The sequence below is a fragment of the Dryobates pubescens genome, chromosome 4, assembly GCF_014839835.1.
Source record: "Dryobates pubescens isolate bDryPub1 chromosome 4, bDryPub1.pri, whole genome shotgun sequence".
Classification (NCBI taxonomy): domain Eukaryota; kingdom Metazoa; phylum Chordata; class Aves; order Piciformes; family Picidae; genus Dryobates; species Dryobates pubescens.
The window spans coordinates 29,175,424-29,194,097 of NC_071615.1; the positions used below are offsets into that span (position 1 = coordinate 29,175,424).

The following is an 18,674-nucleotide window of genomic DNA, read 5'->3' on the forward strand; positions in this document are numbered from 1 at the left end:
ATCAGGAACAGATCAGATCATCATTAACCAGGCTTTAGGTCTAGTTGTTTTACAGTCTTTATGAGGGGAAGAAATCAAAGGAATGTAAGGTAGGGAAAGACAGCAGATAGTAATGGATTTGGAAATGTTGTATTAATGCATATGGGGCCCCACAACTTGGGGTATTTTTTAGTTTCAAGCAACAAATCTGCCTATCACATTCAGCTGGGGGGCATTTGTTTTTTTATTTTTTTCTTTCTAATTTTACTTTACATTTCAAAACAGATTTAGGAGTATGCAGTTAGCAGTTAGTCCATTTATAGCCTGTGCATGTCATTTAAATGGAGATAAGTATTGCAAAGTATAAGATCTTTTTTATCCCTGACTTGCTATTGGTTTGTAGTAGTTTTATTTACAGTGAATATTAGACTATTATTTGTGCTGTTTATATCAGTCTTAGTCTTGCTGTGACCAGTAGTCTAAACAGGGAAGAACTGGAACAAAGTTTGCCCAGGAATAGTTAATGGGGAATTGCAGAATTCTAGTTTAGTTTACACAGAACTGAGAAAAGATAAAATTGTTTCCAAAATGTGTAATATTTAGATCAGTTCCTTTAGCTGTTGTAAAAGTGGTGAGAGGTACCAGGAGCTTAATACTACAACTGGAAGATATTTCTTAAGATGTCTGGACACTTGTGTGTTTTTCAGCAATTACTGCCAGGGCTGACTTAGTCAGTGCAGCTTTCCAGCAGGTTTGATGGAAAGCAATGCTGAAATCTAGATGGGTTTTTGAAGTTAAATGTACCTGGCTCAAGCCTTTATAAATCAGTGTGGAATAGCTCCCCTATAACAACATCAGATTGTCTCATGTAAATTTTGCATTTGAATGTGTCTGAACAAGACACTTTTGATTTTTTATTTTAATCCTTAAATAATCCCAAGGAACTGTGTGCTGGTTTTGATAAAACTGATAAGGAGTCCTTTATGGCCGAGAGAGGCTGTAATTTCCTGATTGTTCTTCACGCCTCCCCTTGTGTTTTTCACTTCCATTTGGTTGTGCTGTTGAAGATGCACTGTATCCCCAAAGCCTGCTTCCAGTAGTGCGGATCAAAGTGGTACCTGTGAACACCCTCACTACCCAGAGTCTTTGCTGCAAAATTAAACATGCTCTGTTTGCTCCCAGGCTGATTGGGGCACTCGGGTTGTTGATAGCAATCAGTATGAACTTCCCTACTGCTGATGCAATGATGATGAATGCTGTGACACTGCTATTTCAGACAGCTCTTCTCAGCGGATGCAAACCACTTGCTAATGACTTGAACACAACTACAGCAGCATCAAATGGAACAGGGGAAGGATTTTTTTAATTTATTTTTTTGGGTAAGAAACCTCCCCAGAACAAGAAGCCAGCACACAACAGATTAAAAGATGACCCCTCTGAAAATACTACAAACTTACATTAAGTTTGCAAGGAATATGCGTCAGTCTAATGTGCAATTGCGAGCTGTAGATGCTGATCCCTGCCCAAGCACTCAAACTGAGGCAAGTCATCTTGCTGAAGTCAGTAAGTCTATGCCTGTGCCTCTGAATTAAGATCTGTATGATCTGTTCTTTAATACTAATGTATGCAATAGAAATGAATGAAGTTTAAAGTAATTCAGAGGGGAAAAGGAGCTCAGAGATGAAGATCTCTTGGAAAATGGAAGTGTGTGTTCAGGAAGAGTCATGTTCCCTGCTCCTCCAGGCAGAGGGCTGCTCAATATATTTTTTTTCCCTCCCCAGTATATTGATTATTAATATGATTGTTTTTACTACTGTGATGCAGAGTTTTGTGAGCAGCATGTATAAAGACTGGAAATTACATGATTTCGGGTTACTTAAATGATATTTTCTTTTTTTGTGTGTTGGAAATACATTTCCAACATACTGTTGTTTGTTGACATTCCTTATAAAAGAGGCAGTTTTCCTGATTTAGCTAGTTCTTACTGATAGCTTGTTCCTGTAATTGCTCCAGTTGCAATTGGTGGGGGATTCTTTCTACGGTTTAAAAGAAGAGACACAACTGCACGCAGGTTGCTGGTTTGAATGGTTTAGGTTAAAAATGGGGATCTGGAATTAATGGTGCAATGGGTTCAAGCTTTAGGGAAATTACAAAGGGTTCAAGCATGGTTGAATGGGAAAAAGCCATGAATGTTTGCATTCAGGAAGGAATCTTTATCCTTCTATTTACCTATCACAGTTCAGGCTTTTGCCCATATACTGTTACAGCATTTTCTTGCCATTCATACGCACTTGGAGATGCCTGACAGCACACAGAAACTGGCTTTCTGGGTTTTTGGAAGCAGAGCTCCTTGCTGCAGAAGGGTTACATGTTGTCTCAGGCCTGAGGGCAGGAACAGGGAAGTCACTGACCCATGCTGGGGTGAGCCCTCTACACCATAATATAAACCACTCTGTGTTTTGATATGAAGACAACGTCAGGCTGTGACTGATTTTCAGAATGCTTTTTGCTAGGGATTAGCAGACAGTGGAAGGAAATCTTCATGTTGTCCTGGACATTTTTTTTTGGTAGACTGCAATTCTCATGTTTCAGTACAGTTTCTGAGAGAAAATAAAAATCACAGCCAAAAGCAAAGAGGCTGATCCTAGAAAACATGTGTGTCTGGTTTGTGTTTTCAACTTGGGCTTAAATTCATCTTCAGGAAAAAAAGAAGTGTTTTGGGGCACCATACTGATTTCCATTTGACTCCTTCCCTATCAGGCATGCTTGGCAAAACATACCAAAGACTTAACCTCTGGTGATGGGTGCTGAAATCTCTCCTGCTTTCCTCACTTTCCTAGCCATGTGTATCAGCATGTAGTTGATCTGGCACTGGACTGTAATGGGAACTTCTGAAATTCTTGCAGGTGCCCTTGTCACACATGCACAGGTTGGGAGCGGAGGAAGGCAGGCTCAGGAGGAAACATCTGTGGTGCTGGGGCTATGGCTCGTGGTGCTGGGTGTAGAGCTGAGTAAGAAGGCTTACCCTCTTCCATGCTGACATGAATAAAAGCAGCCTTCTGGATGTAAACTAAGGAGACATGAACCAGAACAAGTACCAAGAGCAGATGTTTATATTAGCTGATGGCAAATTCTGCATCTTCTGACCAAAAACTCCCTTTCAGCTGCTACTTTAGGCCACTGCTCTGCACCATTGTTCACACTAGGTAGTGTAAAATGGGAAAGTGATAGAGTAATGGGAAATCTGGAACTGTGTCTGCCTGTCTTTCCTTTGTTTAAGAAAACAGCCCCAAAGCACCTGAAAAATGTCACTGGTACTCTGTTGGGAAAAGAAAAAAACCAACAAAGAGAATGGATGGATGCCAGTCTAAGCAGCCATGTGTTACTCTTAAATTGCAGATGATTCAAAGGTGCTTTTTTTAGATTAAAGCTGTGTTAACTCCTTACAATGCCTTCATCTCCTTTCCTGAGCAGTGGTAGGTTCAGATTGTAAGGGAGGTCTTGTACTCCATGCTGCAGAAGGGAAGAAGGTGGAGATAAGTGAGGGCTCCTTGCTTATATCTGCACAGACATGTGTGTGGCAGGAAGTGGTGGAACTGCTATAGATACCTGTCATCATTTTTGTGACCCTTGCCCAAATGTTTCATGCCACTCCAATGCCCTGTGAAATGGGGGCAGAGTATGTGGCTTCTTCCTTTCTGGTTGAGTAGGGAGTGTAATTGTTTCCTTTTGTGACAAAACAGGCTTGTGAGCCGAGGACAGAAGAAAATGGGGGACGAGTTCTGCAGCTCCCCTATTCATGCTCTCAAAGTCAAACTCTGTTGGAAATGAAGAAGCTGTCTGAATAGCAGACTTGGCCTTCAGAAGACAGAACAGAAGAAAAATAATAGAAATGAAAATGTACAGCTTTGTAAATTCCTTCAGAGATAGCACAAGAAGTTACTTTTTGTAGAGAATATGAATAACTCAGGGTAAGTCGGAGCATGAGAGGGTACATCAAAGGGCTCACTCATGCAGTGGCTGGAGGCTTAGTAGAGGCAAATTCTGGTGTTTATGTGACCAGGGCCATACAGAGAAAACAAGCCTGTTCTTGTGAGTGTAGGGTGAAGAGCTTGGCAGCAGTGCCAGCTTCCCCCAGTTTCTGCCCATGCAGAAGCTTGAGAGAAATGGTAACTGACCAAAGCTGTGGGTGCTCCTGTATGAGATCTGCAAGGGGACGTGGGGTGAAAGCATACCAGAAACTTGGAAAGGTGGTACATTTACCTTTAAAAAGCTGCTATGAGATCTCTCTTCAAGGGAATTTGTGTGTTGCTGGGTACAAGTGAAGAGCTGTTGCAAGCTGAGTATTTATCATTAGATCTCTGCTACTGCCTGTTTGAAGACACCTGATATTCCGCTTCCACTTCTGGTAGGAAGTTGTTTCACAGATCACAATATTTGTATCACTTTCACAAGTACATCTTGGAAGTGCTCGTAGAGGTACTGTGCCATGGCAGGCAGAGCTTTGCTATTCCTGGGTTTAGCAAGTTTAGAAACTTGGGGGAAGAAAAATGCCTGGCTGAATGTTAGACCAGTAGGTCAGTGGCAGAGTCTCTGATACCTAGTCTAGTTCCCTAGCAGCATTGAGTGGCTAAATAATGATTCATTTAGTGATTAGGTTCTTGTTTGATCTCTACTGTATAGCAGTGAGGCTTTGGAGTGTTTTATTGTGCTCTTAAACTCCAACCAGGGAGGTGGGAAGGTGTGGGTTTACTGGACAGCTGTGTTTGTGATGAATTGATTTTGTAGCCTTTTTGTTTGGTGGTGGGTGTTTTGTGGTTTTTTTGTTTTGTTTTGTTTTGTTTTGTTTTTTTCTTTTTTCTTTCTTTTTTCTTTTGTTTTTTTTCCTGACTGTCAAAATTGGGGAAGCAGGTTGCTGATGTAATTGCATTTAAGTTTATTTTGTGGCTTGTTTTGAAGCCTTTGGGGTTTTACTTCATTTAGATGTTCTAGAACAGTGCCACTTCCTTGTGTTTCAGACCCCTCAGGGGTCTGAAGCTGAAATCCCTTGCAGTGCTGCTCAGACCTGCAAACTATTTATTTGCTGTTGCATAGGATCATGTTCAAAAATCATAATACTGAGGTACTTTGGTTCTAAGGATGGTGGGCACTGAATATTGATGATCTGTGTAATGCTTCCTTAGGCGGACTGGCATGCCTTAAAGGTCTTTTCCAAGCAAAATGATTATGTGTTTCGAGTTGCAGACCAGTTCTTGGGAATGATTGTGCTCTTCATAGCCCCAAATCCCTGCAGTCTTGGGGCCTGCTGTGCACACACTGCTGCACAGGCAGCCTTACCCTTTTGGAAGCCTGGGGGCTTCTTAGGTTTGTGTCAGGAGTGTAGAAGCTCTGAAAATAAGCTCAGCATATCTGCAGCATATCATTGGAGATGACACTGAAAACAGCCAGGAAAGGCAGAGTAACCAGACACACACCTCTGCAACGTGTTCCATTTTCAGCATTTTCATGCAAAAGAAAATCATCTCATTATCTGCCACCAGCAATAATATTTGCCTTTCCTTGTAGTTTTTAGGGTGTTGCTCCATTGCACTTCTGTTTGAGTTAGGTTTCTGAACAAACAAAGGGAGAGGTGTTTACATCAGTAGGACAAGGTGTAGAGATAGACAGGGCACTGCCTGCTGCAGTGTGTTCCGATAGCGTGAATGTTGAAATTTAAATATTTGGCTTCTGTAGTCAACACAAAGATCTGTCTTGATTTCTTTTGAGGTATTCCATGGTGCTCTGGACATGGGAGAAAAATACTGATTTCCCTCTTCTCCCCCCCCCCCCAGTCCATTAAGACCCTACAGGCTTGAAAAAAGTGGACCCATCCATCAAGCAGCACAGTGGTTTGTGATACAGATTCTCTTTAAAGGCAAACACTTATTTTTGCTATTAGTTTTTCCTTAAATTCCTCAGGAATTCATGCATGCAGACATGATTTGATGGGCATCCAGAAATGGCTTGTAGGCTGCTAATTTGGTTGTGCTGCAGGCTCTTCAGGTGAGAGGTGTGACAGGTTTGAGGCTAAACTTTTGAATAACATTTAAAGTTCATGACTCTCTTGTTTCATTCAGGTACTAGTGCAAGGAGAGCTGAAGTAATGAGAAGTCATCATGGAGGCGCAGTCCCATAGCTCTACCACGACAGAGAAGAAAAAAGTAGAGACTTCCATTGTGAAATGCTCCAGTCGAACAGATGTCAGCGAGAAAGCTGTTGCCTCCAGCACAACTTCCAATGGTAAGTAACAGCAGGGATTTACTAGCAGCCAAACCTACAGTAATTTTATGTTCTCTGCATTCCTTGTGAATTGAGCGTTTGCACCTGGATCAGTGTTTGTTCTAAGGAAAGGCTAAAGAGAAGGAGCAAGGCGGGGGAGGGCGGTGGTGGAGAATGGTAGGATACAATAGGGCCTGTTTTGGCATCAGGCACAGGCTCTTCCAGATGTTCTAATTTGAGATGTAAATGTGCTAAGTTATTTATTATAGGAAGTTCCTGGTTTTGGTGTTTTGGAAATCATCTTGATTAGCCTGGCAGGGCTTGCGAGTGCTTTGCATTTGGCCATTGAAATTGCTTGTACTAGTTAGATAATTAGTTATTACAAAGGAGAGAAGTAGCTCTGTCAAAATTAATGGCAGAGGGGTTTTTTCCCCTTCTCTTCTTTTGCAAATAAACTTGCTTCTCTCAAATGGCTGCCCTTCCCTCCCCAAAGTTCTTTTTAATGGCCAGGGACAAAACATCATGCTAAGAGTGTATCCTCTTGTGAATTCATCTCAAAGTTGTGAATGTACAGCTTGTAGATTTGCAAAACTGGAGTAGTTTGCTTAATCCCCTCCCCAGAGATTACCTCACTTGACAATTTTACATATTCTCTGCCTCTCTGGAGAGTGTGTAATCCCAGCCCAGGCTCTTGCATTGTTCAGTGTAAGAGGACTGAGTGTACTGGCCCCTGCTAATGCAGAACTCACGTTGGATTAGGAAAGAAAGTTGCTTGGAAAAGTGTGGGCAGAGTTTAGATCTGTGGAGTTTGGATAGCTTCAAACTAGCTGTCAGTTTTTGCAAATCAGTCTAAGAATAGCTAAAAGTGGCAGAAATCCTTCTGTGTATTTAGAAGTCCTGGTGTATTCCTGGCAAAACATTTTCTGTTCACCTTTTGCGCTTCCATTGTGCTCACTCATCTGGGCTTGTGGTCCAGGTCAGGTTCTCACTTTGACATCTTGAAGAAAGGTTTCTGGTTTCTTAAAGAAACATATATCTCCCACTAGACTAAAGCAGAAAATACATGAATCTCTGTGTGTCGGTAAAAATTACATGGCACATGTCCCAGTATCCTTTTGTGTGACTGGACTTCAGATTCAAAGCAAACTCAGCACCTGCTGACCTGCTAGCTGGAGTTGATCCCCACAAGAGTATAGAAACTCTTGAGCAGTTATGGAAAAAGTTGCATCAGTTTTCTAAGGCATATGAAATCAGATCCTCAGCTGGCTTAAGTCAGCACAGATCTGCTGCTGTCAATAGAATTACAGTGGTTCACATTAGCTGAAGAGCTCCCCATTGTATTTTTTTTTTTTTAGATAATAGGATTTTCCACATTGGCCCAACTTCTCAAACATGCACACTTAAACACACGTGTGTGTTCTGAGATGTGTCAGGGGGTTGTACTCAGACTCGATATTGGCACGTACCTCTGACTCTTTGGGCTAGCTTTAATGCTATCATTAAACATTTAGATTTAGAGAGCTAAAAATAAAGCCTTCTAGATATTTTTGCCTAATTCTGACACTGATTTACCTTGTGGCCAAATAATTTTCTCCTTCAGCTTTAAGAGTAATACTAGTTCTTAACTCCCTGCTTCATCGAGGTGGTGTATTACTGCATGTCAGGGGCATCCCATGCCCAAGAGCTAGAAGGATTCCAAGGCTAATGAGTGACTAGAAATTCTTTTCACCTGAATTATCTCCTGTTAATGGAGTGAGATGTTAATGTAGTACACATTCTCGGGCCTGAGGCTGCCTTTGGTTAAGCTAATGACAGTTACCTTTGTGGGTAAGGGTTGTTAGGTTTTGTGTTTAGGGAAGTCACTCGGATCTCCAAGGTTTGGGTTGCTAATCTACCTTCATGTAGCTGGATCTGGACCAAGCAAACGATTTTCCAGAGATACAGGATTGGGCTTCAAAGGGATAAAAACATCTATTCCTCCCTGGATATGAAAAATTTCCTCTTTGTGTAAAAGCTTCATGGAGCATGTACCAAAACAAATCCTAATGCCAAAACTTTAGGAACTTAAACATGAGTTTTAAATTGCTGCTTCTTGCAGATGTGATTGTCATGATAATGAATTTGGGTTACAAGGACCAATTTGCATGAAAGCTAGAGCTTGCATCTCATTTGCATCTTTTGTTCTTTAATGCTGGAATGAGTGTTACTGCAGGAGCGTCATCAGTCGATATAAGACACCAGTCTTGCAAAACATGCAACTTTTGTTGATTCAGTGCCCCTCTTTTGCAGAGGGCTGTGGCAATGTTGAATGATTTCCATTTACATTTGAATGCTTTATTAAACAAGGTAAGGCACCCTTAAAAATAACAAAACCCACAGAAAGATCCTTGCTGGTTTTGTCAGAAGACTGCTGTCACTGCAGAGCAGCATCTGCCTATCATAGCAATGTCACCCCCTAAGCATGTCTAATATCAGTGCTTCCCTCCTTCTGGACAACACATTTAATTAGCAAAGGGTAAGGTGTATTTGAGTGACAGTTGTCTGGCTTTCTCAGTAGCTCAGTTGTCCTGAGAAGGAGTCAGAACTTGGATTATAAGTAGATTGAAAGCTGCTAGTTACGGGTTTTATGCTTGCAGTCTTGAAGAAGCAAAGAAGACGCCATTATTTCAACAGCTCCCAAAAGTGAGCGCCGCTTCTGCTTGAAGAAACTGTGTTAAAAAGAAAATGGAGTGTAGAAAACTTCTAAATTGTATGATGATAGGATATGTGAGGCTCAGACTTGAGGGTGCCCCTGAGAAAGTACCAGTTGTGCTGTAGACACCACCAGCACACAGGAACAGGCCTTAGTTCATATGTTAGTCAATTCTGCTGAGTTTCTGTCCTTAATACCGAGGAGATTGGTAATGGCTGCTGCACTCACTTCACTGCAAACTCTGACTATATTGCTAAGAAACTTGCACTCTGTTAGATAAGGGCCTGCCAACCTTTCCATTATCAACCTCTAATTTCAGGCATTTATAACTTAGCCATTAAAATGTGCTCCAGGCTGAAACATGTGGGGAAGGTCTTAGTGCTGGAACAAATTAAAACTTCTTTTAACATTTGATCAAAAAAAAAAATAATTGAAAATCATAATTTGTAGTAAAGAACAAAAATTTGTGGTGTGCTTTGATCCCTACTGGGATTGTGTAATCTGGGACCACTCTTGGTTTGTTTTGAATCCATTTTTGCAAGCTTTTGATTTTTTTTTTTTTTCTCTCTTGTGTGTTTAATTTTGTATATTTCAACCATACTGTGCCCAGTTTACTAGAACACATTTCTTTGCAGATTTGCTTCTTTTACTCCTTCTTTGTTTGCTGTATTTACTGCCAGGCTAGCACCCAAGGTGGTGAGGAGGAAGTGCTAAAGAAAACTGCTGATGGAGATGTTAATTCCCAAAAAGCTGTGTGAATAAAAAGTTTGTGCTAGGATCTAAAGTGAGCTTGCTTTTGTACATTGTTGGATTTGATGGTCTCAGATTTAACTGCTTTGGCAAAAATAACAACAACAACAACTGACAAATATCATTGGTATGGCACTGGAGTAATGAGACCAGTGTCAGGTCTGGTCTTCTCACACACACATCTCTGCTGCTCATTCGGAGACAAAGCAGTAAGACCCTGTTCCCTACCATGTTGGTGCATGGAAGCTGCTGTGTACATGCAGGTTTCTATCAAGTTTTGCAAGGTTGATAAACTCATGAAAACCAAGTCTGTGCTCCATTTGGAGAACCTTTGCCTGGTATTGCAGGTCAGGAAACTAGCCTTGCTAGAGCTCTGTTGGATAAAACGATGCCTCCTCTAATTTCAAGTAATCCCAGGGTTATTTTCTACAAAGTGCAGAGAATTTCTGTGAGGGCGGAATGAATACTCCTGCAGGGCAAAGCTGCTCTTCACAGCATTGCTTGGAGAGCATCAGGAGATTGTAACACTGTGTTCGGCCCTGATGTATTTACTGTTCGGCTTGTGAATTTTGTCAGTGACTGAAATGCTTTCCGTTTTTGCACATTTTGGCTTTAAACTGATGTTTTTAATGTTGCATTAAAACAATGCAGTTATTGTATAGGGGCTCCTTCAGTGCCTGACAGGCAAGCACTTATTTTCAGTTTGATGTGTTTTGTCTAGTTTTTGACCCATGAGCTTGTTCCAGTGTAATCTGATACTCCTTATTAACCTATTACTCTGCCTTAAAAAAAAAAAAGAAGCTAATTATAAACGTATGTAGGTTGTGGACTTGGCTACCTTTATCAGAATCAGATAGTTATTGAGAACATACTTTAAAGTGATAGAAAGCAGAAATTTTTATCTTAATGGTGATGTAACTTAAAACCAAGCTTGAGAGATGACTAAATGAGAGGGAGTTCATGCGTCGACTTTGATTCTTTCAGAAGAGCCAGCTTCATCTAGGTCTCTTTTTTTTTATGAGTTTGGGGTTTTTTTCTTCCTAGGAGTTCTTTCAGGATTGAATGAGGGAAGTATTCAGCAGTCTGCAACCCCGTAAGAATCACATTTCCTGTTTAAAGTTTCAGCTGGTTACTTGTCCTGCTGCTTGCTTTCAAGGTCACCATAAAATAGGTGTTAATCATAATAACCATACTTGGCCCCTTTGTTGGGCTGATGTGCTCAGGGTCCTGTTGAGAGGTCAGGGTTCAAAAGAGGTAGTTTGGTATCAAGAAACATTGCCTGTACTGTTTTAGTGGCCTGCAGATTGAATCCTGAATTGATTATATGAGACCTGATTCTACAAAGTCATCTTCTCCTGAAATGAAAGGGGATAGAGGGGCCCTGTTCACTTACCATATCCAGGTCAAAGAGGAAACAGCATCCAGTAATATTAGATGTTGGAAATTATGACTTCTGTGTATATTTTTTTTTCCTGAGGTTTTTGTTTTTCAGTGAGACAAACCATACAATCATAGAATGGTAGGGGTTGACAGGGAACTCTGGAGATCCTCTTGTCCAACTGCCCTGCTAACATAGGTATGCCTAGATCAGGTTGCATAGGAACGCATCCAGGTGGGTTGTGAACATATTCAGAGATGGAGACTCCACAACCTCTCTGAGCAGCCTGTTCCAGTGCACTGTCACCTTTAAAGAAGTTTCTCCTTAAGTTCAACTGTAACCTCCTGTGTTCTAGTTTGTACCCACTGCCTCTTGTCCTATCAGTGGCTGTCACTTGAGAAGAGCCTAACTCCATCCTCATGACCTTCACTCTTTAGATATTTATATGCATTGATAAGATTCCCTCTCAGTCCTCTCCAGGATAAAGTGTCTCAGGTCTCTCATCCTCTCTTCATAAGAGAGATTCTCCAGTCCCCTAGGGAATCATCCTTGTGATCACCCTCTGTTGGACTCTCTCCAGTACTTCCCTTTCTCTCTTGAACTGAAGAGCCCTGACCTGGACACAATAACTCCAAGTGTGGCCTCACCAAGACAGAGTGGAATCTCCTTTCACCTGCTGGTCACACTCTTAATGCATGAGGGCCCATAGCTTTCTCATGGTGAGCTGCTTGTCCACCAAGTGCTCTGTGGGCACTTTCCCACAGAGCTGTTTTCCAGCAGGTCAGCTCCCTAGCTGTGCTGGTGCCTGGTGTTATTCCTCTCCAGGTGCAGGACTCTATGCTTCGCCTCTGCTGAACTCCACGAGTGTCCCCTCTGCTGAACTCTCCAGCCTGCCAGGTAATGCTGAATGGCAGCAGAGCCTGATGGGGTGTCCACCACTCCTCCCAGTTTTGTTCCATCGGCAAACTGGCTGAGAGTACACTGTTCTTTCATCCAGCTTGTTGATGAAGGTGCTGAACGAGATACTGAGGTTACTCCTATCTGTAGCAGTGGCACGTGGCCCCATCAAGAGTAATGGTAGAATGGTCACTTGTGTGAGGTCAGAAAAATAAGGGCAAAGATGTGAATTTGCAGGATTTTGTGCACCCTTCTGTTCCAAGAGTTGTAGCTGGGTTGTAAAAGGGTAAACCAAAAGAAGGTGCCTGCCCCTGGGGAGAATGGAATCATACAATCATGTAGTCTGGAAAAGACTTTTAAGATCTTTGAGTTCAACTACTAACATAAAGCTACCAAGTCTGCTGCTAAACCATGTCCCTCATCAGTCCATCTACATACCTTTTAAACACTTCCAGGGATGATGTTTCAACCACTTCCCTAGGGCAGCCTCTTCCTTATCTTTGACAACCCTTTCAGCAAAGAAATTTCTCCTAATGTCCAATCTAAACCTTCCCTGGCACAATTTGAGGCTGTTTCCTGTTGCTGTGACTTGCTACTTTGGAGAACAGACCAACTCCCACCTCACTCCAATCTCCTTTCAGGTGGTTGTGGACAATGAGGAGGTCTCCCCTGGGCCTCCTTTTCTCCAAACTGAAGAGCTCCAGTTCCGTCAGCTGCTCCTCACAGGACTTGTTCTCTAGACCCTTTACCAGCTTTGTTGCTCTTCTGTTAAATAGACTGTCCTGATGCTTCAAAGTGTTGGAAGGAAGAATATTGGAGGTTGTAATTAAGTGGGGACTGCATGTCTTGGTGTGTTGTAATCTGATGTGAGTAGCTGATTAAATACGTGTTCGTTTGGAGTTATGCACCCATGGTCCTTTATGCTTACTAATAAAATTCCAGTCATCAAGTTAGGGTTAATTGTAGTCTGTAATAACTCATTCTGCCTGATACTATTTTCTAGTGTTGTTCCTCAGTGAGCCAGCCCTATCCTTGCCCCGCTCTAAAGCCAGTGAGCTGCAAGTGCAGTGCAGTATTGCTTCATTAATTCTGCTGAGATTTCCCTCCTTTTTTCCCCCCTTCTTTCCCCTCCCTGCAGTGGTTAATAGCATAAGGGATATTAAATGTCAATCCTCCTGTATCCCTTTGCAAGTTCCAGAAAGAGATGATTGAGTGGCTTATCCCTGCAATCACTGTAATCAGTAAGTAATGACTTAACATCCTGCTGGATAACATGAGGTGGAATCGGGAGAAAACATTAGTTAGCAGCAGAAGCGTGCCACCTGGACGAGGTGGAGGTTAAATTTAGGAAATTATACATTGGGGACTTTTTTCCTTGAAAAAAACCCACCACAAAACCCACCCCTCAAACACCCAAGCAATCATGCTACAATTGTACCTGGGTTTTGAAGTAAGTGATGATAATAAAAAGGTTTAAAATAGGTTTCTGCAGCAGGCAGTGGTACTGTGCTCTGTAGCTTGTGCTTTGCAGGAGTCCAGTATCAATCAGACCTCAAAAAATTCAAGCATTAGAGCCCACAGGACTGGGGAGGCAGGGAGCAACCAAGGGGTTTGATTTTTAGTAGGAAAAAGGCTTCTGGCAGATGAAGCGTGGGTGATATTGTTAGCTTTCCAGAGAAGAGCTCACTCACAGCCCTTAAGTGCTGGTCTCTGGGGAAGATGATACTCTAAAAAGGAAAGGGCCTCCTAGTGACCTTGCAGTGCTGTGCCAGCCCATGCCACCAAAGTGGAGAGGCCTCATGGCAGCCAGGCAGGGATCTGCAGCAGCGCTGCTGCTCCAAGCGATGGCACCTTCCTCCTAGCTGCTGGAAATGGTGTCAGCAAACACACAGATGCCAGGTGGATGGGGAGGGTTAGGAGGGCACCAGAAGAATACAGGGAGAAAAACTCACATTCTGAGAGTTTTCCTGGGTCCTGAAAAGAGAACAAACTTGGAAATCTGCAAGTGAAGGAGATATGTGGAAGTAAATCTTCTTCTTAAAGTAAATAAAAAGAATTTTAAAAAATCTTTCTAATTGACTTAAAAGCAGGCAGCCCTTCTGGCAGGCACAGTACTGGGCTTTACGATTTGAGCTGTGTAAGTTGAGGCAGTGGAAGTAATTAAATTACTTAATACGTTTTCAAATGGCATTTGTCTTTTCTGTTCTAGATGTTTTCTATTTCATATCTGTCTCTGGTTAAAAGGAGATAATCAAGCATCAGTGTTGCATTTGATTATATCCTTGCTCAGTATGTTTCTATTTACCTCCCCCCCCATTTTTTTTCTTCTTCTTTTCTGGAAGATATAAACCCTCAGCTTCTGCTTACATAGAACTTTTTACTAAACACATATGGCAGTAAGTGGGAGAAGTGTGCTTAGGGTATGGTATGTGATTATGTAAAGAAGGTGCTGTGTTAAAACTACAGTCTCTGTATTCTTTCCAAGCCATATCTCAATATTTTGGGGTGAGAGTGGGAGGGGAGGGCAGACACATTCTTTTGCCATCCCAACTAAGAGGGAATGAGATGGATTTTATTACTGTGTTATTATCTTATTTCCTATTAGAAGTCTTTGCCTTTGATGTCTACTGCAAGCGGTCACAATTGGATTTTCAGGTTCTACTTTTGTTCAGAAGGCTGGCAATACACATGCACACAAAAAAAGTTGACTTACTTGTAAGTGCAGTCTGGACTTACTGAGGAATGAATATTTCAAGTGTGCAGAGGCACCCTGGAAAAGAGGAGTGCACAGGAAATACTGGGGTTTGTTCCAGTGATTTTAAAATTTGGCTTGTAAGGCTTTGTGGGTCAGATTATCAAAAAGCAGTTCCTAAATCTTGTTCCTGCAATCAGCTGGAGTCTTGTTACACAGGAGCTGTGTGAGCACATTCTTTGCACATGCCAGATTCCTAAAATACGCTGGTTTCCATTCATTTGGTGAGACTTCTCATGCGTGTTCCACATGCAGCCAAGTGGAAATGCAAAAAAACTTAAGTCCCACACATGCAATAGCTTTGAAAGGGCACCCAGACATCCCAAACTAACAATTGTTTGTGTGTGTGTATTCTGCCTAACAGAACAGACTTGTACTCATGTTTTCTTCCTCAGATGAGATGATAAATTGCTGAAACTTAAGCTAGTGCTGCAAGCTGTGTGCGCTCTTGCTTTCTCACTATCCCTGCCGTATGCTCAGCTTTTCTTTTCCAGCACAGGGCTCGTATATAACAACAGAGGATTTTGTAGAAAAGCCCCTTTGGGGTCTGACCACTTGTGTTTTCCCTCCTCCTTTTCCTTTTCTTTCCTTCCTTCCTTCTCTCCTTTCTCTTCTCTCTCTTTTCTTTTTCCTCCTCCTTTCTTTCAGTTTTCAGAAAGTTGTGTTCCATCCCAGTTATTAAATCTTTGGAGACCATTCCCACATGGTTCTGTAAATGGTAGCTTCATCCTGAGTTCTTTCATCTCTTTTCCTGCTCTCCTGGCTTGACAGTTGAAAAGGTCTGACTGTGCCACACAATGGTTTGATTGGTTTCTCTAGGGGAGGCTTTACCCTGCCTCATCATTCGCCAGGCAGGTGGACCAGAAAGTCTCTTGATTCTTTTGTTGCCTCTCAAAGTCCGAGGTCTTTGACTGAATAAATCCTCCGTCATGGGATAATTTGCTAAAAGGAGACTGAATGATGTGAGAGAAAAGCCTCACTACTTGGGTGCTGAATTAATGAAATAACTGGGCCTTGGAGTTTGCAATTGAAAAATCACCAGGAATGCAATGGGTGGAGACAGGCTTCAGAATGCAAGCCCGTTACTTGCCCGTAATAAACAAGGAGAGCTTTAAATGCTCTCGCTAAAAACGCGGGCTCGCCTGGCCGCCTCCGGTTATTTGCATTCGTGGCCCCATTCGGTGGGGAAGCCCGGACAGAATAAAAGCCGTTTTGGTGCAGTGCCTAGTTAGTCATTAGATTATTACGAGGGGCTGGAAAGAATTCCACATGACAGAACTAGGGTTGAGTTAACACAGGACGAAAAGTAATTTACAGATAGGCTGTCCTCAGCCATCTTCGTAGCCCCTGATAAGGTTTCATTTCAGAATGGATAGGCGACATTTCCACTTACGGGCCCATTCTGCGACACCTGTGATAACAGCTTCTGGATCCTAATTGAAATTGGTTTCAAAATGGATTTTCACTTTTCTCTGTCTGTGGAAAATATTGAATGGACTCAGAGCTGCCACAGAGAATCCCAGACCTTGGAAAATGGAGCAAGAAGCCAGGATCATCTTTCATAACTGTGTCGATGATATGACAGTTTTGTTATCTGTCTTATTAATGAAATCATTGATCACCTGATGAGGGAGATAATAAACTACAGTTTTGCTGCTCTTCAGGAAGCTCAATTAGATAAAAAAAAAATACAGGTGGGGGAGACCCAAGTCAAAACAATGAAGTGAATGCTTTCAGGTCTATTTTCAACTTTTCTTTTGTTGAAGATTTTTACATAGAACATCTCTCTGGGGCTGTAAATTGCTGACAGCGTCCTGAGCTTATTGAAAGTTAAAAAAGAAAGGGGGGGGGGGGGGGGGTTGTGCAAAAAAAGCAAACCTGATGCTCACATGAAGACTTGGTTGTTGTTTTTTGTTTTTAACAAGCCGCGCTAAGTAAATAACACTTAAGTCCTAGTAAGTGCCATGGAAACTCAGATGAACTGAGAAACAATGGAGCTCAATTTTAGCTGAAGTGGGATTAGTGATCCGAACACTCTGAATACCCTGGCGTGGACAAAGGCTGGGGCTAAGTGCAGCGAATGCTTGCCGTGATGCTGGTTCTCCCGAAAATTATTTCTGCGTCAGCTTTTAGTTGTGAAAACTGCTCAGGCATTTGGGAAAAATAACTTTTTTTTTCCTTTTGCTCCCCCCTTTTGTGTTTTACTAACGGACTTCAGAAGAATTTTAAATGCAACTAAACGTAACGAACCGCCTGCTCGGCGTAAAATGCGTACACAGACTTTGAAAATAAAACCTGAAAGGGTTTTGTGATGTGTTGTTTCCCTGACTGTGTTCCAATTATTGGGGAAGGGGATAAGTCTGTTGTTTGTGCTTGGTTGCTCTGGAATGCGCGCTGTATTCCTTGAGGAAGGTGGGAAAGGATAGTTTTTCTGAAGAGAGATGCCGGTGAATTCTCATATTTCACTCTGAATTGTATCCTAGGTGTTTCTTCAGTCCCTCTGCTGGTGTGGGTCAATCTATCCCCCTTTTTAAGCTTGAAAGGGGAGCTCTGATCAAAGGCTTGAATGATGTCACTGATCTTTGGTGATTGATTAGGAACAGAAGTTCTGGAGCATTTTGCATGTCTGCTTTTTCCTTATCACTTCAAATCCATTAGTGCCTACCCATTAGAGTAGCTTTCAATCAGGGGAAAAATAGCCCATGCACATACATACATGTGTGTGCATATATATGTGTGTGTGTATATATGCCCGTTGTGTATATGTATATATAGAGAGAAAAGGAGTAGGGGAGTGTAGAGGCTTCATGGTCTGAGTTATAAATGTATTTTTGTTTATGGTAAAAGGAAACAATTTTTATTGGTCTCTTTTGTTACAGGGGATGTTTATTAATTGCTAAACTCCTGGGTGTAATTCTCTTCTGTTCTTGTGCAGCTGCTCTCGCAGATTTAAATCCATGTAGTTCTCTGTTGTCAGTGGGGTTTTGGCTGCTTTACCTTCATTTGCGGTAGTTTACCCAGAGAGGAGCCGTGCCCCTTCTTGTAGTTTCCTTGCTGTGCCTGTGATGAGCGTTAAGATCCACTGACTGTGTCAGTGGCTTAGAGATCTTTTTTAATTAGGGACTGAAAAATAAATATTTGAAAAATGCATCTCTTGGAAGTTCAGAGATAGCCAGAATGTATGCTAAGCTGTTAAGGGAAAAGGTTTTTTTGTTCAGAGTGTCAGTGGTGGGAGAGGTTGGGCAGCGGGGTTTACTCCTGCATGGAAGGGTGGTGTGTGTGTGTGAGCAAGCCGTGCAGCACTTGGATCTGACTTCACTGTGGTGTAGATGAGAAAGATGGGTGGTGTGAAGCTGGAGTCCATTCCTAAATAACCCAGTTCCAACAGCATATTGTGATTTAAATGAGGAACTTAAAAAACTCTGCACAGGCTTTAAAAATCTCAAGTTAATTAATAATTCTGGTAAATGGAAGCTTTCAGTATGCAAGATACTTCAGAAATGTTAATGTTATTTTCATGTATTTCTTTTCCCCTTTCTATTCAGTAGGTTGGCTCATTTCTCTCTCTCTCTCTCTCTCTCTCAAATCTCCTTCGCTTTCCCTTCTACTGTTGTGCATTTCACACCAGGAGATGACAAGTCTTGTGATTGCAGCAGAGGCAATTGAAAGAAAATAAAAAGAGAGTTCTTTTTCTGTGGTGCTGGCCCATGAACATACCGTAAAAATTGGATTAGACACACCTAGAGTTGGGATTGATTGCATCTTGAATGGGAAATTAGAACATCTGAAAAATTCCTTTTTGGATGGAACAGAAGCACAAGAAGGAAAAGTTGGATGGAAACCAGAGAAGAACTGTAAATCACTATTAAAGTTACTTCCTATGGTTTACCATTGGCTGTCAAAGAAAATTGCCTCGGGCTTGTTTATAGCTAGTTCCCTCTATAGAAAACTTCAATTTGTGGACTGGC

General features: G+C 41.9%; 1 protein-coding gene across 1 annotated transcript in view; it reads left to right on the forward strand.

Moving 5' to 3' along the window:
* GLI3 (GLI family zinc finger 3) overlaps positions 1 to 18,674 on the forward strand; it is a 211,373-nt gene that overhangs the window by 8,690 nt on the left and 184,009 nt on the right. Inside the window, exon 2 of the mRNA XM_054160988.1 lies at positions 6,096 to 6,258. Coding sequence (XP_054016963.1) covers positions 6,135 to 6,258 — 124 coding nt within the window. The 5' untranslated portion in view covers positions 6,096 to 6,134. The remainder of the gene's footprint in view (positions 1 to 6,095; positions 6,259 to 18,674) is intronic.